The following is a 22,710-nucleotide window of genomic DNA, read 5'->3' as shown; positions in this document are numbered from 1 at the left end:
TTTTTGAGAGGCTCCGATCTGCAAAACTCAGTGTGCACATACCCTCAGAGAGTAAGGTGTTAACCCCTTTACAACCCAAGGTGGTTTGCACATTAATGACCGGGCCAATTTTTACAATTCTGACCCCTGTCACTTTGAGGTAATTACTCTGGAGCGCTTCAACGGATCCCGCTGATTCTGAGACTGTTTTTTCGTGACATATTGTACTTCATGATGGTGGTAACATTTCTTCGATATCAGTTGCATTTATTTGTGAAAAAAACGGAAATTTGGCGAAAATTTTGCAATTTTCAAAATTTTAATTTTTATGCCCTTAATCAGAGAGATATGTCACACAAAATATTTAATAAATAACATTTCCCACATGTCTACTTTACATCACAATTTTGGAACCAACATTTTTTTTTTTAGTAGGGAGTTATAAGGGTTAAAAGTTGACCAGCGATTTCTCATTTTTCCAACAACATTTACAAAACCATTCGTTTTGGGGACCACATCACATTTGAAGTCACTTTGAGGGGTCTTTATGACAGAAAATACCCTAAAGTGACACCATTCTAACAACTACATCCCTCAAAGTGCTCAAAACCACATTCAAGAAGTTTATTAACCCTTCAGGTGCTTCACAGGAATTTTTGGAATGTGAAAGAAAAAAATGAACATTTAACTGTTTTTTCACAAAAATGTTACTTTAGACCCTTTTTTTTTTTTTTTTTCGGAGGAGTAACAGGGAAAAATGGACCCCAAAATTTGTTGTGCAATTTCCCCAGGGCACGCAGATACCCCATATGTGGGGAAAAAACACTGTTTGGGCGCACGGCAGGGTTCGGGAGGGAAGGAGCGCCATTTGACTTTTTGAATGTAAAATAATAAAAATAATTAGCGGACGCCATGTTGCATTTGGGGAGCCCCTGATGTGCCTAAACAGTGGAAACCACCCACAAGTGACACCATTTTGGAACTTATCTAGATGTGTTGTGAGCACCTTGAACCCCCAGGTGTTTCACAGGAGTTTATAACACTGAGGCATAAAAATAATATGTTCACATTTTTCCCACAAAAATGTTTTTCAGCCCCCAATTTTGCTTTTTCATAAGGGTAACAGGAGAAATTGCACCATGCAGTTTGTTGTGCAATTTCTCCTGAGTAAGCAGATACCCCATATGTGGGGAAAATGCAGTGTTTGGGCGCACGGCAGAGTTCAGAAGGGAAGGAGCACTGTGTGACTTTTTGAACGCAAAATTGGCTGGAATCGAGAGCGGACGCCATGTCGCGTTTGGAGAGCCCCCGATGTGCCTAAATAGTGGAAACCCCCAACAAGTGACCTCATTTTGGAAACTACACCCCTCAAGGATTTTATCAAGGGGTATAGTGAACATTTTGAACCCAGAGGTACGACACAGAATTTGATAACATTAGGTCATCATATTGAATAAGTTGTCATTAGTCTTGAGCGCAAGTGCTCGCTACTTGAGTTTGCATCGGGTACTCAGGTATGCACCATGTATCACGGGTGCTCGAGTGACATGCTCGAGTCCCTGCCCGCATGTTTCACGGTTATTAGACACCCAAAAAAGAAAACATGCGGAGATCGCTCATGCATGGCAGGCAATCCCCGCAAGGTTTTTTTGGCCACGAAGCATATGGGGCGGAGACTCGAGCATGTCACTCGAGCACCCGCGATACATGGTGCATACCTGAGTACCCGATGCAAACTCAAGTAGCGAGCACTTGCGCTCAACACTAGTTGCCATATCGTCATCTTCTTCTTTTGAAAAAAATCCCAACCCTAACCCTAGCACAATCCTAGCCCAACCCTAACCCCAACTCTAACCCTAGCACAACCCTAACCCCAACCCTAACCCTAGCACAACCCTAACCCCAACCCTAACCCTAGCACAATCCTAGCCCAACGCTAACCCTAGCACAACCCTAACCCCAACCCTAACCACAACCCTAACCCTAGCACAACCCTAACCCGAGAGTTTATTTTTTACGCTGTTCCTCGTGCGGTATAAGTGATTAGACAACTTTATTCTTCGGGTTGGTGCGATACCAGAATCATATCGGGTTTTTATGATGGACAGCTGTCACACACTAAAAGACACATTTTTTTGTAAAATCTAGTTTTTGCATCGCCATATTTTAAGAGCTATAATTTTTCCATATTTTGTCCGACAGAGTTATGGGACGGCTTGTTTTTTGCAGGATGAGTTGACGTTTTTATTGGTGCCATTTTCAGGCACGTGACAGTTTTTGATCGCTTTCTATTCCGATTTTTGGGAGGCAGAATAAACAAAAACCAGCAATTCAGGAATTGTTTTTTTTTTTTTTTTTTTTTTTTTTTTTAATGTTATTCTGTTCTGCGTGTGGTAAAATTAATAAGGTAGCTTTATTCTTCGGGTCAGTACGTTTTACAGCGGTACCACATTTATATCATTTTTCTATGTTTTGGCGCTTTTACACAATAAATGCTATTTTATAGAAAAAAATATTTTTTTGCATCGCTTTATTCTGAGAGCTATAACTTTTTTATTTTTCGGCTGAAGGAGCTGTATGGCGGCTTGTTTTTTGCGGGTGACGAGATGACGTTTTCCGCTGTACCATTTTTATTTTATATTCATCTTTTTGATTGCGTGTTATTCCATTTTTTGTTTGGCGGTATGATGATAAAGCATTGTTTTTTTTTCTTTACCGTGTTCACTGAAGGGGTTAATCAGTGGGACAATTTTATAGGACAGGTCGTTCCAGACACGGCGATACCAAATATGAGTACTTTTTCTTTTTTTTTTTTTTTTTTCTTTTTCATAATAATATTTATTGATGGGTCCATTATATTTGTATTTTTGGTGGATTATTATTATTATTATTATTATTTTTTTTCATATTTTTACAGTTGTTTTTTTTTTTTTTTTTTTTTCTTTTATACTTTGTCTTACTATTTTTTTATTCTGATCGCCTGCATAGCACAGGAATGGAGCATCATCCCTGTGCTATGCAGGCTATCAGCGCTGCAGATGCAGAAGATAGTTTGGTCATGCACTGCGCATGACCAAAATATCTTCCTGCTGTCTGGTGACCCGGATGTTGTCATGATGACATCGGGTCATCATGGCAACATCCAGGAAGCCACGGCAGACAGCGCTGGAGGCCGGAAGAGGAGGTGAGTATTGTGATCACCTCACCTTGCCTCCGCAATGCTGCGATCGACTTCGATCACAGCATTGCAGGGGTTAATGTGCTGGGAGTGGTGCGGGACCGCTCCCTGCACATTGTCACAACTGACACCTGGTATTCTCAGCTGACACCCGTACTAATACGTATCAGGCTCTTAAAGCCCAGGGCGCAGATACGTATTAGTACGTCTTGGGCTTTAAAGGGGTTAAAGGGAATCTCTCAGCAGGTTTTTGATATGTAATTTGAGAGCAGCATGATATAGGGACAAAGACCATGATTCCTGCCATGTGTCACTTACTGGGCTGTGTGTTGTTTCAATAAAATGAGTGTTTTATCAGCAGGAGATTATCACTACAGGCCTAGGTGTAACCTGCTCTGTATAACCCCACCCACACCACTGATTGGCAGCTTTCTGTGTATACTGTGCATAGGAAGAAAGTAGCCAATCAGTGGTGTGGGTGGGGTTATACAGAGCTCAGCATTTAGAGCACTGCTAGATCAGCAGCAGAGAAAACAGTGATTGTATCAAAATGATAATTTGCAGCCCAGTAAGTAAAACATAGCTGGAATCAGGGTCTCCACCCCTACATCATGCTTTTCTCATATTACATAGCAAAAACCTGGTGACAGATTCCCTTTAAATGGCTTAAACTCACTGTCAGTTTGCATTTACTTGTGATCATTTCTGATCTTTTATACCACATCTCTTTCTCCACTCACATCCAAAGCTGCAAGTTGGAAAGAAACTATATATTGTATACACCCTGCAGTTACGTAGCAGTCATCAGGAACACCTCTAATGCACTGCTGTCATATAACAGGAAACCAGCAGAAGTCGGCATGCAGCTCTGGATGTGAGTGAAGCATAAAACATTATGTAAAACCATTGCAATCATGTACAGAGTCTCTGTCATGCTTCAGTTTCTCTTCATCTTTTGAGCCATTGTATTGTAACTGGTTTTTAACCACAGAACTTTACATATGACTCATCGTTGCCAGAAGTGATACACAGCAAGCAATGGAAAGATGTAGTAAATACCAGCGCTGGAACATATTCATAGTGGTTATTCCTATGACATGTGATCGGGCTGAGGATGACAGATCTATATCTGAGACCTATTGCTGTCAAGACCAATGCGTTGTGTGAATGCTTCAAACATTTATGAGGGGGGGCGTCTGCAAATATGTGCACGCTGCAGAAGGCCATATTCCTAAAGGGTTATCGTACAATGTAAAACATACGGCTTTCAAATACACTTTTTTTGCGTTTAAAATGTTCACTAGTTTTAAAATCTCGGCTTGCTGCCAGTGAAAGGTAACATTTTTGCTGAGCTAATACTTCTCACAGATGAAGGTTTTGTTTCCAGCTGTATCCAGGTCTAACCATCCTCTGTAAGCTATGAACATCAGCAGCACAAATCTCTCCTGTCCTGATAGTTTGTTACAATGTCACTAGTTAAAGAAGCACTCCTCCCATCAAAGTTTTTATCCTATTACTGTATTGCAGTCATCCTATCATATAGCACTGTGTACTTACAATTGCTCATTTTGCCTTTCTACCCAGCTTATTATTCTCTTTTCTCTGCTCTATCTAGAAACAGGAAGTCTCTAGTCCTTGCATTTATCATTCCCCTCTTCAACTCCTGACGCAGCTGCTCCCTCCTCCCCCGTGCCAGGGACTTTTGCAGTGACTCATGACTTGTGTAGAGGAAATTGACCTCCTGTTTCTACATAGAGTTTAGAAGGATTTAGCTAATCAGATTTTAATCACGTGATGTCATAGACCTAATGGAAAAGAGAAGAATTAGCTGAGTAGAAAGGCAAAATGAGCAATTGTAAGCACACAGTGGTATATGATATGATGACTGCAATATATTAAGAGGATAAAAACTTTGATGGGAGGAGTGTTTCTTTAAAATGGCCAGGTCCACTAGTTAGAATGGGGTGCAAAAACTTTTGCCCATGTTGTGTACTTTTTTAGCATTGTGAATATCTTACCATGTCTGGAATGTTATTATATTCCATCCTGTTACTTCCCTTCCACGTTTAGGTATATTTTACACGGCGGCCATAGTGGGACCAGCGGTGGGTTACCTGTTGGGAGGATTTTTCCTGAATATTTACACAGAACTCAGCAGTCCGTAAGTAACTCAATGTCTCTGTATTTGTACTTTTCATTTCACATTGAAGCTTTTCCCTGATTTGCAGAATGGGATGTCTCTTACATTATTGAGGCCTGAATAATTTCATCATGTGACAGATTTTACATGATTAACATTTACATGAGAATAATTCCTTATGTAAGAGCAAGAACTCGCACCGAGCAGCCATAACATACAACTGATTATCTGGTGAAGATGGCGCCTATCTGGGGTGGGATATAATAGGCATCAAGTGAACGTTCAGTTCTTAGTTGTGTTAGGGGCCAAAAAAATAAAGTGCATAAGCATCGAAGGGCCAAACTGTGATGTCTAGTTGGCTGAGTCCGAGCCAGAGACATATCTAGGGGTTGGGTTCAGGGAGGGGGGGGGGGCAAACTTCTGAGTGGGTCCCTAACCAGGTAACCCTGATTACAGCTATGGTGGCGCAGCCTACTAGAGCATGTAGGAGAACCTCAGCAGATGACCGCGCTGTTACTAAAAATAATCTCTATACAAAGATCAACATTGATATTACCGCTATATGGTGACCATATAGTGGCAGATACCTGTCCTGCAGAACATATAAGAGATTACAGTACAGTTATAGATGATAACTTACAGCTGATGTTCTTTCTGGTGGCATCATTCACTTTTCCATTTCTTTTCCATCTGGCCCAGACCGACATGACAACTTCTCCAGAGATTACAACAAAGACATATCACTTCTCACATTTTAGGCACCGTCTCCATTTATCTCCAACCTGCACAAACTCCTTATCCTGCTGATACCCCAATGCTGATCCGCTGCTGCCATGTGTCCATATTACTGCACATGTTGTGTGGTACTGTGTGCCCTCTAATTTTCCTCCTAGATTCCCCTTTCATTGCATTCGTAAAGTATGATGGCCCTACTGTACCCCACCCCTCAGCTGCCCCAGAAAAGTATGGTGACCCCAATGCAGTATGATCCCCCAACTGTGACCCCACACAGCCCTCCATGCAGTATAATGGGCCTACATACAATATAATTGCCCCCACACCTCACCACACTGTATAATGGCCCCCACACACAGCATGATGGACCCCACACAAACCTTCACACTGTATAATTGCTTGCATATAGTTTAAAGGTCCCCACATAGTCCTCCATAGAGCATAATGAACCCCATAGTCCATACCGCATAATGCACCCCACAGCCCATACATCATAATGCATCCCCATATAGTATAATGCACCCCCATAGCCCATACAGTATAATGCATCCCCATACAGTTTAATGCACCCAACTGGCCCATACAGTATAATGCACCTCCCACAGCCCATACAGTATAATGCACCCTCATATAGTATAATGCACCCCATAGCCCATTCAGTATAATGCACCCCATAGCCCATTCAGTATAATGCACCCCATAGGCCATTCAGTATAATGCACCCCATAGCCCATTCAGTGTAATGCACCCCCATTCAGTATAATACACCCCCATTCAGTATAATGCACCCCATAGCCCTCAATACAGTTTAATGGCCCCCACAATGTTCTAAAAAAAAATAATAAAATACAATACTCCCCTCTCCTCCTTGCTCCCAGCTGATCCGGTTGCCGCAGCTTGTGTTCTAAGCATTGCACATCTCAGCGTAGAGGACGCCACTTAGTGACGTTATCGAGCTGAAACGTCAGACGCCGAGGAAGAATGATGAGGAAGGAAGTGTCATCTCACGCTCCCTCCTCCATCGCTTTTAACTGTATCTGCAGATGCCTATATAGTTGAACTTGCGGGGGCCCCCAGCTCACCGGCCCCATAGCGGCAGTGCAGGGAGATTGTGTCTCTCTGCTTTGCCACAGAGTTTAACTGTTTTGGCGCACGCTAATGTAGTTTAAAACTAGCGTAGCTCCGGGTGGGCCCCTCAGAGAGCAGGGCCCGGGGCGACAGCACCCTCTGTGCCCCCTGTAGCAGAGCATATCCCACCTGACTGGTCTTGTGGAATGTTCCTAATATTTAGGGGTTAGTACCAAAAATAGTCCAAGGAAGGACAACCAGTAACCAGGCAACCGGGTTACGGGTGACCAAGACTCACTGATTCATGTGGGTGAGATGGCTAGGTCGATTAGTCCGATCCTACAGAACTACTATATTGCTGAAGAAGGTCCTGCTGACGAAGATAGGAAGGTGTCAGATCACACAGAGCATGGCAGATTGCTGTGTAGATATAGAGATCAGTACCCACATCATATGGCACCAATAAATAAAGAGAACTACAGCTTCACCAGCCACCCAAAATTCCCCAGCCTCAATGCAAAAACTGTTCGGGGCTTTTGGGAGGAACATGACCTAGATCAAGGTGACAACTGGTCTCCAAATTCTCCACATTTCAATTTGATTGAGCATCTTGTGCTGGGAAACAAATCCGATCCATGGAGACCGAACCTCACAACTTCAAGAAATGATCTGTGTGACTGAAGCCGTCCTAGTTTTTGGTGATACTTGAGGGAACCTTGACAGTATTAAGCAGCTGGTTGTAATGTTATTTTTGATTGTTGTATGTCTTTAGAAAATGAACTTTGGCCCATATTCATCAAAGTTTTTCCGCCAGAAAACTGGCATAAAAAGCTTAAAGTCACAAAATGTTTGCGCAACATGATGCTGCACAAAAATGTTGCAACTTTTGGTGTGTTCATAACATTTTAACAGCTCTGACAAACTTTCTGTGTAAAGGGGCGTCGTGACCCCCGTTCATCAAATTCATGACGAACAGCGGCGTTCTTTACTCCACAAATCTTACTCCAGTCACTAATTGGAGTAGTATTTGTGGTGAGGCACAAACTGAGGTGTACCGGACTTTGCGCCTTGCCTAATTCATTAGTAGGCGTTAACTTCTTAATGAATCAGGTGCCCGCACTCCACTCCGCCCCTCATCCAAATAGGCATGAAAAATGTGAGCATTGATGAATTGAGGCCTTTTATCTTTTATGAACCTTAAATGACCAAATGTATGTGGACACGCGACCATTGGACTTATATCAGATTCCAGAACCATAGGTGTTAGTATGGAGTTGGGATCGATCTTTTGGGAAGATTTAAGAGTGTCAGACAGAAGAGCATTTACGAGAAAGTCTGGCTTCATATTGGTGCTCAGAAATTGTGCTTGATGGGGTTTAGGTCAGAGCTCTGTACAGCCCATCGGGTTTCTCTGTCCCAACTTGCTTCCACCCTGTTTTTATAGGAGCTCGTTTTGTGTATAAGGGTGCAGTGCTCAGACAGAAGGGGCATTACAATGTAGGAAATAACATTTGGGTGAAATGTCTTTCTGTGATATATAGCATTGCTCTTCTTTGGACACGCCGTCCCAGACCATTGCTCCTCTTGCAGTACATGTTCTAGTAGCTGCTATGCATGGGTGGCTGTAGTGTCCCCCAACCATCTCCACTAAACAGAACCTTTTTCATACATTATTGTACTGCACCACAGAGTATGTTGATGCAATACCTTTACATGTCTAATTCCGTTACTGCAGTCCATTGATATATTTCTTCTCTCCTGATTTCTTTATTGCAGCAGCGGTCTGACACCGGAGAATCCTCTTTGGGTCGGGGCCTGGTGGATCGGGTTTCTGGGTGCTGGGGCAGCTGCATTCCTCATCTCCTTCCCCATACTGGGATATCCACAGCAGCTGCCAGGTACAGTTACTTATCACTGGCCATAGATAAGATAGGTGCAGTCTGAGTCAGTGGATTCACCAGACTTTATCTCTCCGTCCCCTCCCTAGTTACATAAAATATAGGGATCATGCTGCTGATTACAGGAAGTGAGTGCAATACATCTATATATAGTCACTGCATATAAAAGAATTATGCCTGGCCACCAAGTCTAATCTAGAATCTTTTAAAGGGGATCCTGACTAGCTGTCATTTTGCCTGGTGAATGTCTGGGAGTGGTGGATTCTGTGTCATTACTCTAGGATCCCACCCTATTCTCTAGTAGAGTGTATATAAAGCGTCTGTCTACTCTAGATGACCCCCGTAAGTCACATCTGTTGCCATAGACCAGCGTATGTTCTTCCTGATATCTGGAGAGAACCCATGTACACTTATGCAATAGTCATGTGTAAATCTAAAGAAACACAGTTCTGTATAGGAGCTGCGTACATAAAATAGTAGAAGGTATTTTTCAATAAGACTGTTTGCAAGGTTGCCCCATTTTTTTCTTATTTAAATGCACTGGAGCAATAAAGAATATAGATTGCAAAATGTGCATACTCATAAAGTTAGAGTTTCATATCCAACATTATTGGAAGTTCCTGTGACTCAGATCCAGAAACAAGATGGTGATAGAATTGTGGCAAAAAAGCGATAGTTCTCATTTACCATTCATTCTGGATAATGGCAGGGTCCGTCATCCCACCAAAGATTATAAGGTGCAGTTCCCCTTTAATCCTCAGTAAAGGAGAACATACATTTGAGGATTTTTGATAAAAATGACCCCCTTACAGGATGCGCCATTGATCTCATTGTATTGTATTCTTTCAGGGTCTCAGCGCTATGTGGTCATGAGAGTGTCTGAGGCTCATCAGGTGAAAGATGAGCGTCACAAACCAGACCCTGATTTTGGGAAGACTATTAAAGATCTGCCAAAGTAAGAGATTTGGTTAAATAATTCTAGTCCTGCAAATAATACTTCCTCCTACAGTGCTCTAACTGTGACTCCATCTTCCAAGCTTCTTTTTATGACAGATAGACCATTGCTTATCTAGCTGTTCCCTGATATAATTGTGTCTATTAGATTTGGGTGCACTGTGAATGTACAGGAGGGTTTCTGGTGTTAGCCAAATTCATTACATGACTAAAAGGTCTAACAAATTTAAATGTTTCTCAATGGCCAAGATCTCCACTTGTTGTCAGTGAATGGAAATTTCAAGAGTTTACTTTTAGGGGCCAAAAACTTGTCTTGACCTCATTCGAACATAATGATTCTGTACGAGCTGCTCACATGTGACAGCTTTTCATGGTTTCCCCTTCCTTGGATTGGACCCCTGATAGGAGAGTGTTACTGACCCAAGAGTGTCTCGTTACCAGAGTTTTTCAGCCTCAGGCAGTGACTTATATGATTGGTATATTCGATAGGTGGCACCATCTCTGGGACCCAATCCTGTCTCTAGAATGGGGCCTTGTCTTGCCAGCTGTAAATGTAGAAGTGTCCGTGAATGCTCGGCTCTCTGTTCGCTTCTATGGGAGTTATTAAAATAGTCATGCCAGCATGCTTGTTCTGCACTGATGAGAGGCAAGAACTTAGAAACAGATATCTGCACATTTCTGGCTTGGCTAATATTCCCAGTCATGTTGCAAGATTTGTTAACCCCTTCTTGACGTAGGACATACTATTATGTTCTATTTCATATTCAGAACCTGATGAATGGAGCAGGCCTAGGAGTTAAGCCCGCACTTTACCCTGCAGAAACTGCATGTGTTATACAGCTGGCATCTGCCTATAAAAGCTGTATCCTAGCTCTGATCACTGCCATTTAACCATTTAAATGTCGCTGTCAAACACTGACAGCGGCGCAATTGCCTTTGCCTGTGTGCATTGGCTCCAGCCACCTTCGTGAACAACCAACATCTTTTGCAACATTGTGTGATGATTTACCTTCTTTTAAGAGTTTGATAATCCTCTCCTTTGTTTCAATTGACATCTCTCGTGTTGGAGCTATGATTCATGTCAGTCCACTTGGTGCAACAGCTCTCCAAGGTGTGATCACTCCTTTTTAGATGCAGACTAACGAGCAGATCTAATTTGATGCAGGTGTTAGTTTTGGAAATGAAAATTTACAGGGTGATTCTATAATTTTTTTCCTCTGCTTGGTCTGAAAAAAATTACCCTTACGGAGTACCACATTTTTAATCTTTATTTCTTTTAGTGTTTCTTAAAGCTGCCATTTGAAATGACTTTAGTTTTGTGCCATGTCTGTGATTTTTGCCAGGGGATATATATATATATATTTTAGGCATGTTCCTGAAAAAGGACTCAAAAACAAAAAAAACTGTTAAATAAGAATGAAGAGACCTAAAGATTTGACTTGATCCCTTCTTCCAGTATTAAAAATAAGTGTATCTGGTTTTACTGCATCACCTAAAGTCCAGTCTATCATAATTGTAAAATTAATTAACCCTTGAGGTAAATCCCCACCCCCCCACCCCAAAAAAACCCAAAAGCTCAAGATTTATGGTTTGTCGAATGCCAAACCACCTGAAAAAATGCTATAAAAAGATCAAAGCGGTGCCAATAAAACCACCAGGTTGCCCATACACGTCTAAACACGTCTGAAAAATAAAAACAGTTGGAGAAAGAGGAAAGAAAAAACTAAAACTGGCCTCGAAAGATAGGTGTTAAAGGATCAAACAATGACTTACAGAAGCTTTACCGCCAACAGGTTATACTAGTGACATTGTTTTTTTTTCCTCTTCGAAGAGAGCAACGAAGCATACAGCCTCAAAAAGAAAGCAGTGTTTGTATTCACTGACACCAAGCGGTGGTCTTTAAATTGCAAAATAATGTAACATGAATTATTAATTTCTGGGAATGTTTTGTAGGGTCCCAGAGGTAATCAAGCATTGATCTACTGTTGATTGGATTGGGACACCCCTTTAAAGGGATTATGTTGGGTAAGGTGGGAAATAAACTAAACAAGTTTGGCTGCTGTTCTTTGAAGCTGTTTTTTAACATGCAGTCCTAGGGCATGTGATTGATCCATCAGCTAGATAATAGTACTGCTTACTGTATGGGGGGCACAATACGGATCTGTATCCTCTCATGTGGACTCCTGTTTTACCCCATAGGTCAGTATTGATGCTTCTCAGAAACCCTACATTTATTTTCCTGTGCTTAGCGGGGGCGACAGAAGCGACTCTCATCACAGGAGTGTCAACATTTGGGCCAAAGTTTCTAGAGTCACAGTTTAGTTTGAGTGCTTCTGAAGCTGCTACATTTTTTGGTAAGTCGGACCCTCGTCTTATAGTCGGTGCATTAATATGAATTCCTGGAATGGAGAATGAATTAGAGGTCTTATACGTTCATTGTGCTGAGTTATTTCTTCTGAAAAGGAGTCGTCAGATTCTTAGCCCAGATACTGAGAGCTGAAACCACACAATAGATACAGCCGTGGGAAACCAACCTGCGGATGGAAATATTACTAAAGAGGTTACTTAAAGCGGAAGAACAGATCTAGGTACAGAGTTTCTTTACCTAATATCAGTCCAATTAAAGATGCGCAACCGTCCAAGGTCGAGTTTTGTGCCTTATTCAAGAAGGGGGCTGGAGGCATGGGAACCTAGAAGGAAGCCCCACATGACCGGGATTGGCCAGGAGGGTGCAATTTTTAAATCCCAATGGTCGGGATTGGGTATAGGCTTGGAGGGGCTGGCATTTGGATGGGGGTGGGGTAAAGGGGGGGAAGAGGTATAATAGGGAAAAGTGCGGGAAAACGGGCAGTCCAGGGAAGAAGTCATTGAGAGAAGTTCTGGAGCACTGATCAAAAAAAAAAAAAAATATATATATATATTTTTACCTTTCTAATTGCTTGGACACTCTTCTCGCTATTATGGAGTCCCTTATCGCCAGGCTGAGGGAGACTGCCAGATCCAGGCAAGGAGGGTGGCTTGAGGCCCAGCTGGCCGGACTTCTGGGGAATGCCGGAGAGGAAGAATCCCCGTCGGGTTTGGGAAGAAGTGCCAGGAGGACGCGGCCCCCCGAGAGGCTTTCCCTGGAGATGGTTGGTACGGGCAGCAGGCGCAGGCTGCGGAGCCCCTCAGGGGACCCTGTGTCCGGGGAGCATGCCGGCGGAATCCCCTGCCGGCGTGCCCGCCGTGGCAGGAATCCGCCCAGCCGGTCTGCGGGCACCCCCTGCATCGGGTCGCGGTCCGCGACTGAAGTTCCCCGGTCCGTCGTGGTGCGGCCTCCCCCGTCGGCGCGCCGCAGTACTAGAGCCCAGGCCGCGCCGGAAGCAAGGCCCGGGCCGCAGACGCGTCATCCGGGGGGCGGGGCCTCACCGGAAATGGGGACTACGTCACTTCCGGCCCCGGAGACAGACGAAAGGGACGCACAGCCAATGAGCGGCGGGCGCAGGGACACGCCCCCCGCTCCAAGATCCAGCGGCGATTCAAGACGCCGGTTATTCAAAAGAAAAAAGGGCGGCAATCCTGCAGCGGGGAACGGAGGGAACACCAGCGCGGCAGGCACACCTGGCGACGTTCCTGTCGGGGTGCCTGCCAGACAGACCAGAGGGCGCAGACAGCAGCGGAGCTACACGGGCAGGCAGCAACAATTCCAGGACCTGCTGCCTGGCTCAAGTTTCTCCAGGCAGAGGGATGGAGCGGCGGGCAGCAGCACGGAGTTGCCTGGCAGTTATCCACGGACCAACACGGATCGGGCTGGTGAGTCCGGGTCTAAAAATCGCGGAGGTGCACTGTCGGCGGTGAGGACTGGAGGACGAACGGCGGGGAGGTCGGCACGGGCTCGGGTCCCCCCTGGTGACGAGGAGGCCAGGGGCGCGGGCCTTGAGCAGCAGGGGTCGGTCGGACTGGATTATGGAGAAGAACAAGACGAACCAAGGACTCATCAGGACTCGGGGAGTACGGCTGGCGGGGACACAGCACCTGCGCAGCTTCGTGAGTATTCGTCTATGTATGGTTTGTCGCCCGCGGGGTCTGTAGCGGATGGGTTAGGTGATAGGCAGGTGTCTGGGCCCAGCAGGGAAAATGGTAGGGGAGGTAGTGGGTCAGATGTAAGCGGGTTTAGGGATTTGTTGGTTAGCATGTCGCGCATTTTGGCGAGAATAGACGGCGGGGGGGCCATTCAAAGGGGGTTGTCACCGGCGGGGGCTTGGCTACCTAGTCAACCGGCGTTGTTGCAGGTGGGGAGCGAGTCGGCCAGGTCGGCGGGGTGTACAGCTGGGACACCTTCTGGGGTGTCGGTGTGTGTGCAGACAGAAAAGGAAAATGCGGATAGTATAAAACTGGATGATAGGGCGAAAGGGGAGGTATACGTGTGCTTTGAGGGGCCATTGGGGGCGCATTTAAAAAAAGAGGTTAAAGAAAAAATTTGGCGGGACGAGTATGTCGAAATTTTTTCCCTTCTTCCGTTGGAAAAGTTTAACCTGGATAAGGGAAAAAAGGAAGACAGTAAAAAAGAGGAAGAAGAGAAGCGTAGGTGGAGGTTGATTCCACAGACGTTTGTCAATTGGTTGCAAGCATTTGCAATAATGGCTAGCATTATTGGAGAAAAAGCTCCTGATAATTGTTCGGGTTTGTTTTGCTACCTTGATGCTATTGGGGAGGCTCATAGGACTTACGGGGGTCAGGCATGGTTACGATATGACGAGCAATTTCGGCAGAGGAAGGCAGTCCGCCCTGAGATCAGATGGGATCAAAAGGACATTGGTTTGTGGCTGAAGGTTATGGCCCCAGTGAGGTATGGGCAGTCCTTTCACGGGAGCAGCAGTAGTGGTAACCAATCAGCAGGACAAGGGGGAGGTAACCAAGGGGCACAAAGCACTAAGAAGGAAGTGGGAACTTGCTGGCAATTTAATGACGGCCAATGCAAGTACGGGACCTCCTGTAAATTCAAACACGTGTGCTCCCATTGTAATGGAAGCTCACACGGAGCATCAAAATGCTTTAAGAAGGGTAAGGGAAAGCCGACAGTGGGTACCGGTCAAAGGGTTGACTCTGGTGAGGGTGCACGCGATGGCCCCCTTTCTAAGTAGGTATCCGGATCAGTCGAAGGCTAAGGTCATTTCGGATGGGTTTTTGGAAGGTTTTAGAATCCCTCCTCCTGAGCACGAGGTCCCCTTTTCACTAAAAAATTTGACGTCTGCTTCCCTTCATCCGGATGTGGTTAGCGTGAAGTTGGCTAAGGAGGTGGAATTGGGCAGGATGGCGGGACCGTTTCGGGTATTACCTAGCAGCAGGGTGATTATCTCGCCACTGGGGGTTGTGCCCAAAAAAGAGCTGAATAAGTTTCGTTTGATTCAGCATTTGTCGTACCCGAAGGGGCTCTCGGTGAATGATGGCATTGCACAGGAATTATGTTCAGTTGAATATACATCATTTGATGCGGCGGTGCGATGGGTACGGCGATATGGGTCAGGATCGTTGCTAGCCAAGACGGATATCGAGTCGGCTTTTCGGTTGCTGCCAGTTCACCCGGATAGCATCCCGTTGTTAGGTTGTTTTTTGAATGGGGCATATTACATGGATAGGTGTTTGCCAATGGGTTGTGCAATTTCGTGTTCTTTGTTTGAAACGTTTAGTACCTTTTTGGAATGGGTGGTGAAGGACCTGGCATCAGTTAATTCAGTCATTCATTATTTGGATGATTTTTTGTTTATAGGCCCTCCGCAATCGTTATTGTGTAGGAATTTGTTAGGTACTATGGTGTGGGTAGCGGAGCATTTTGGCGTACCATTGGCAAAAGAAAAGACGGAAGGCCCTTGCACAATCCTAAGTTTTTTGGGCATTGTTATTGATACAGAAAGGATGGAGTGCCGGTTACCTGAAGATAAATTGTGTCTGCTCAAGCAGGAGGTCGATAGTCGGGAGGTTGCGCAAGGTGACCCTGAGGGAGCTACAATCGCTGTTGGGGCGCTTAAATTTTGCATGCAGAATTATGCCAATGGGCAGAATATTTTGTCGCAGGTTGTCAGGCGCCACAGCAGGAGTGCGTGGGGCTCATCATTTTATCCGCCTAAATAAGGAACACAAGGAGGACCTGAGGGTTTGGAAGTTGTTTTTGGAAAGCTATAATGGCAGGTCATTAATCCAGCAGGAGTTTGTAAGCAGTTTTGATTGTGAGATTTTTACAGATGCTGCGGGAGGTGCTGGATACGGGGCCTACTGGAAAGGGCGGTGGAGTGTTGGGGCATGGCCGATTGGGTGGACGGAGAGGGGACTTACGAGGAATCTGGCGTTTTTGGAATTGTTCCCTATTGTTGTTGCGGTTACTATTTGGGGGGAGTGTTTTGCCAACAGGAGAATTCGGTTTCATTGCGATAACATGGGAGTGGTGTCTGTCATCAACAGCTTGTCGGCCTCGTCCCCACCGGTTATTAGGCTGCTCAGGGAACTAGTTCTTTGTTGTCTCAATTTGAACGCTTGGATTACAGCGGTACATGTTCCAGGTGTACAAAATTCTATAGCAGATGCCTTATCTCGTTTTCAGTGGGACCGTTTTCGGGCGCTAGCACCAGAGGCAGGGGACGTGGGTCAAGAATGCCCTTCGCATTTGTGGCAACTGGTTATGGAGGAGCCGGACGGTTAATAAGGGAGTCCATTACGAGGCAGACCTGGGCATCATACGAGGCATCGTGGCGAGTATGGCAAAGTTGGATTCTGGAGTGGGGTGTGGTGGAAGGTGAAGGAGATAGAGAGATGGCGGTGTTGTTTCTTGTGGGAAGGGCAGCAGAGATTGGATGGTCTGTGTCAAAAGTTGGTAAATTTGTTACAGGATTGGCATTCGGTTTTAGATTACAGGGGTTAAAAGATGTTACAAAATCCTTTTTAGTGAAGCAAGCACTTAGGGGCTTTAGGAGAGGAAGTAAAGTGTTAGATAAACGAAGACCGGTGACTTTTAGTATTTTAGAGCGGTTGGGTTTAGTGTTGGATAAGATCTGTTGTTCGGTTTTTGAAGCCACACTGTTTAGATTGGCTTTTTCATTGGCGTTCTTTGGCGCACTAAAATTAGGTGAGTTGGTGGCACCAAGTAGGAATAAGGTTGGGGGTTTGTTTGCTGAGGATGTGAGCGGTCGGAAAGGGGGCATCGAATTTTGGATTAGGAGGGCGAAGATGGATCAATTGGGCAGAGGCAAGCTAGTGGTATTGGGTGAGGTTAATGGATCTTTTATTTGTCCTAGGAGATGTTTAATGGCTTACTGGCAGGTTTGGTCGGGACGTAAGGGCCCATTATTGTGTCATAAAAACGGAGAGTTTTTGTCACGTTTTCAATTTATTGCAGTATTTAAAAAAGGGATCTGGGAGTTGGGCCTTAGTCCTGAGGTGTACGGGTCGCATTCTTTCAGAATCGGTGCGGCGTCAGAAGCGGACGGTTTGGGTTTAGGAAAGGATGTGATAAAACGCATCGGGAGGTGGAGTTCAGATCGTTATCTGTCCTATGTACGGCATTAGGTATGCGGAATGGTGGTTTTTATTTTGTCCAGAAGTGAATACCCCCCCCTTTTTGGTTGTCTTATTGCAGGTGACGTCCCGTTATTAGTCTGGATTCTTGGACACTCTTTCGTTCATTGGGGGGCGCTGCGGGCGGATATGAGGCCAAACGGTAGGCAACTGGGTTTTAGCAGAGAGCAAGTGGTGGTCCGGTGGCTGGGTTTTAGAGGGATGGTATGGAGAAGGGTGCTGCCTGAATTCCATAAGGCGGCTCGTTTGGACCGGGCGCCGGACATTTTGGTGGTGCATATGGGGGGGAATGATTTGGGGGTTCGGCCAGTTAGGGAATTGATGAGGGATATTCGAATTGATTTTTTAAGGTTATGGACATCTTTTCCTGGGGTGTTGACGGTTTGGTCTGACATTGTGCCGAGAAAAAATTGGTGGGAGGCCAGATCAGTGAAGGGCATTAATAGGGCACGAGTAAAGTTGAATAGAGCCATAGCAGCTTTTGTTGGTAGAAATGGGGGTGTAAGTGTTCGGCATCTTGATCTTGAGGCAGGGGTTGGTGATTTTTGGGCAAAGGATGGGGTGCACCTGAACGATATTGGGATTGATTTATGGGCATTATCTATACAGGAGGGGATTGAGAGGGCTTTGGCAGTGTTGGGGCGCTCACGAGCCTGAGGTGGTCAGGGCTGTTCGTTTGTGGCGGGGGGTGGGGTTCTTGGAGTTGGCACAGAAGTGTCGGTGGGAAAGTTATTGGAAATTTACAGGCAGTGGCTTGATTAACCGGGGTGATCTGGCATTTGGTTTTTGGGGCTCTGGACGGGGTTTTACCCTGGGAGCTGTTTGGTGTCCTCGAGCTGGTGATGGACGGCTGAGGGTAATACGGTGGTTCGATTTCGGTTTAGTTATGCCAGATCTAATTTTTAACTCCAAGAACCCTCCCTTCTTATTTATTTGAATAATAATGTTTATATGTTAATGTTGTTTGTTAATAAAATGGCCGCTGTGGCCAAATTTATCCAAAGAAATTACAGGTGCAGTGTTTTTATTTGTTAAGGTACTTGAGGTCGGTAAGATGGGGAGGGGTCTTACGGAACTATGGAACCCGGGTTGGCCGTACACGGTCATGGCTCCAGACAGGATGTAGATATAGTCCCAACAGAGCCATTGACTTCAATTAGGCAAACTGTGTTTAAAATACGAAACTTCGGCCTCTTTTTGACCTACTTTCAGGTCGCCCATCTTTGTAGCCAGATGCAATAGCACAGACACTGCCAGAAGGGATGCCAAATCCCATAATATATTCACAAACCTATATACTAAATATTTTTTAGATGCAGAGCTCCAAATTCCTTGCATAGGTATAAAACTAAAATGTACAATTCTTGCTGCCCTCAGCCTCCACTAGGGGGAGCTTTGTAGCTTCCTGTATAAATATTTATCCATTGAACTCAATATTAACTGTGTCTGCAGTAAGCTCCTGAGCTCCTCCTAGTGGCGGAAATATATTTTTAAAATTAGAACAGAATTTTATCCTTAAAAAGGTCTTGATGTTAGAGATTCACTTATTTTACCAGACTGCATTCACTAAAGGAGTCTTAAAGGTGCTGTAATCTACAGCATGTAATAATGCGCAAAGACAAAACTCCCTCTGTCAATGGCTTTCTATTCACCGCCGGGTAGGACTCGTTGTTGGCTGAGTTTTTGAGGGGTAGTATTTCCGTTTCATTATGTTTGGTAAAAAGTTTAACTGAAAGACATTGAGGTGAATCTTGGACTGATGCTTTTAGCACAAAGGACTTAGCAGACCGAGTATCCCAATCCTGTGAGCGGCTCCATGGAAGGACAATCAGCTCTTTATTTGGTGCAGCTCAGTGTTACTGTACATCTTCCTGGGGATCATCAGTCACTCCAGATTACTTGGACGGTATCCGCATGATTGTAGGCGTTAAATATTGTCTCCAGGCGTGCATAGAGAGGTGTGCATGATTGGAAGTTAGATTGTGAGCTCCTGGGGGCAGGGACTTGCATTAGGGCACTATTTGTACATTAAGAGACTATATGTTTGTGCTATAGAAATAACAACAGTTAAATATGGACATTTATAATATTTCTGGTCATAATTGTGTTCTTTGTTCCTCTCATTTGCACAGGGTATCTGGTGGTCCCGGCCGGGGGTGGAGGAACCTTCCTTGGGGGGTTTATAGTCAATAAACTGAAACTTCATTGCTCAGGAGTAATCCGATTCTGTGTCTTATGCACTGTCTTAAGTCTGATGTCAATTTTCATATTCCTAATCAGCTGTCCCAACATGCCTATGGCCGGAGTGACTGAACCCTACGCTGACAGGTATGGATTTTACATAATCCAGGTAGAGGTGATATTATAGGAATTAAGGCCCTGAGTATCAAATACAGTAGGAACTCACCACTCACCACTTTAAGACGCTTAAAACACAGATATGAACTTTTTATCCAAATATTGCCATACAGTGCTCATAATACTGCTGTTCAGCAGTTAAATTTTGCCACCACACCACATTACATAATACAATATATGTGCTGCAGGGGCGTAACTATAATAAGTGCAGAGGTTGTTATCACACCGGAGCCCTGGAGCCAAGGGGCCCAAAAGGTCCCTTTGGCCCATATTAAAAGACCATTAGTATTAAAGACTTGCAATAATTGCGGGCCCCGTTGGAGCTTTTGCATTGGGGTCCACGAGCTTCACGTTATGCCACTAATTGGCAGCACAATGCAGCACATCAATTCACAAATAAAACTACCAGTGTCCAAATAATACTGCCCTACAAAGTCTTCACTGTGAAAAAGTTTATAGTAAAGTCCATGGTAATCTACGTCAGTGAATGGGTTAAAAGTCAAGTTCTTAGTAGTTCAGTGAGTTAAAGTTTACATTCCCCACTCTTATTGCTCTCCAGTCGATTGAAATGGGGAACCCCGGCCAATTGCCATGTTTGCTACACCCCCCCCCAAAACTGTCTGTAAATCCAGGGCCCTTTAGTTGCAGTGTCTGTTCAATAAACTAATATGCTCTTTTCAGCAGTTACTTCTCTATTTCTGTAGAAAGCAGGGTGACAACCGATATTGCCTCCATTAAAGAGGTTATTCCCATCTTCTTAGATGGATATTATTGGATAGTGCTTGTAAAAACAAGCACTTTTGCAATTTACTGCTTACTAGAATTTGCAGCCGTTCTTGAAATATTACGTTTTCTTTTTTAGTTAGTGTCCACCTTGTTTCTTAGGAAACCAACCACCGCTGCTGTTTAGTTTGTACACGCTGCGGTGAAGCTGGCCGGGATTAGGAGGTAACAGCACGTGCCAGTAAACCTGGTCAGATTCAAATAAGTGCTTACAAGCGCAGTAGAAAAGAGCTTGTAATCAGTGCGCATGTTCTGCTGTATAGCAGCGGCGGTCGGTCTCCAAGCCAACGGGCTGTAAACAAAAGGGAAAAAAATTGTTAATCTATCAAGAATGGCTGAAAATTTTAATGAGCAGTAGATTGCAAAATTGCTTGCATTTACGAGCGCAATCCAACAATACCCATTTATTAAAATGGGATTAACCCTTTAAAATACCCACACTGGCGTGAAGTTCTTGAGACCCTGAAAACACACTGGCGTGAAGTGAAGTTCTTGAGACCCTGAAAAATAATGGGTAGCTGACCCCCAAGCATCACTTCTGTCCTTCAATTTGGCAGATTAGTCAATCTCTTTAAGCCCTATAGCCATGTCACTGGTTACCACCAAGCTTTTCCAGTCTCCTGAATGGTAAATCTGCCCAGTGTAGTGTCACGTGTTTTTCTTACAGGAGTACGATAGTGCAGCTCTACATCTATTGGGTTGGAGAACTAAAGCCTGATCCCTTTTGCTCTTTTTTTGCAGTGTCCTATGGGGTAACAGCCTGAACCTGTCTGCTGCCTGTAATGCCGACTGCGGCTGTGCGCAGGAACATTACAGTCCTGTGTGTGGAGCGGATGGAATCATGTACTACTCTGCCTGCTATGCAGGGTGCTCAGGAATGTACATGGAGCGTGACAATGGTAAAAAGGTGTGTGGGAGTTACTCATCCAAATCAGTGACCGGGATCTTGGGACATGGGGACATGTTTAAGGTTAAAGGGTTTGGTCAATGAAATGTATTTTGCTCTATCCACATGATGGGTGATAACTGTATGATCACAGGGGCCCCAATGCTGGGTCACACATGTGCACTATTATTCCATTTGATGTCTATGGGACTAAGGTAGATGGACTGGTGCTGTACTCTGTCTATGGGATTGACATAGATAGCAATGAAAAGAGTGGTAGAGTTGATCTACAGCACTCGGCAGAGGTCGCTACACACATTACATGTTTAGTGTTAATATCCGACCACTGTCAGAACTAGTAGCACCTGATCGGTAGGGGTGTTAGTTATCGGACCCTCACAGATCTGATATAGATGACCTATTCTGAGAATTGATCACCATTATTAGACACCCTGATTTCCCCTTTAAGCTCCTTGCGGGGACTGTATTGATGCATCTGTGTTTTCAGTTTGTAATATATTTTTGAGCACTGGGCATCTAATTTAGGGTTGTCTTGTCTTTTATGTTCCAGGTTTACCAAAACTGTAGCTGTATTGCATCAAATATCTCCATGGCTGGTGCACAGGCCGTTTCGGGGAAATGTACGTCTTCCTGCCAGAAGATGTCTCTGCTTTTAGTGTTCACATTCACTGTCATATTGTTTACATTCCTCTGCAGTATTCCTGCACTGACCGCAACACTAAGGTATCCTCACCGTCCATATAACCGTGTCTGGTGTATATTGGGAAAGCCTGACTGTTAGTATGGCTGAATATTGACTTATCTGATAGTATGGTTCCTGTAGAATAAGCGGTGGCTGAGGTACGAGCGGAAAGTGCATGTATGGGGGGTAAGAATGACAGATTGTATGAACCTGCGTTAGAAATGACAGATTCAGTAACTAAGATCACTATATATTATACATTATATGGAGATAAGTATTGGACACACAACTTAGTTCATTTGTCTGTCAGTTCCATTGCCCCTGTTGTATAACATCCGGCCCCTCGATGCCTGACTTTACTAACGTGGGACAAAACAGCTCGTTGTAAAGAGCTCACTGATACCAGCACGGTCCTGTAATAGGACATTACCAGTGTAATAAGTCAGGTCATGACATTTATTCCTCCCTATATATTCCACC

The 22,710-nt window shown here is 44.6% G+C and overlaps 1 protein-coding gene across 5 annotated transcripts in view; it reads left to right on the top strand.

The window, feature by feature from the left end:
* The window catches only part of SLCO4A1 (solute carrier organic anion transporter family member 4A1), a 68,397-nt gene that overhangs the window by 19,498 nt on the left and 26,189 nt on the right, over nt 1–22,710 (top strand). For all 5 annotated transcript variants that reach the window (XM_073682968.1, XM_073682970.1, XM_073682969.1 and 2 more), the window contains 7 exons: nt 5,228–5,318; nt 8,877–8,998; nt 9,848–9,953; nt 12,152–12,306; nt 19,633–19,828; nt 21,383–21,548; nt 22,099–22,271. In XM_073682968.1, the coding sequence (XP_073539069.1) occupies nt 5,228–5,318; nt 8,877–8,998; nt 9,848–9,953; nt 12,152–12,306; nt 19,633–19,828; nt 21,383–21,548; nt 22,099–22,271 (1,009 nt within the window). The remainder of the gene's footprint in view (nt 1–5,227; nt 5,319–8,876; nt 8,999–9,847; nt 9,954–12,151; nt 12,307–19,632; nt 19,829–21,382; nt 21,549–22,098; nt 22,272–22,710) is intronic.

Source organism: Phyllobates terribilis, unplaced genomic scaffold, assembly GCF_046119375.1.
Source record: "Phyllobates terribilis strain yellow unplaced genomic scaffold, ASM4611937v1 Scaffold_5__5_contigs__length_657084704, whole genome shotgun sequence".
Classification (NCBI taxonomy): domain Eukaryota; kingdom Metazoa; phylum Chordata; class Amphibia; order Anura; family Dendrobatidae; genus Phyllobates; species Phyllobates terribilis.
This window is presented reverse-complemented; position numbering and strand designations above follow the sequence as displayed.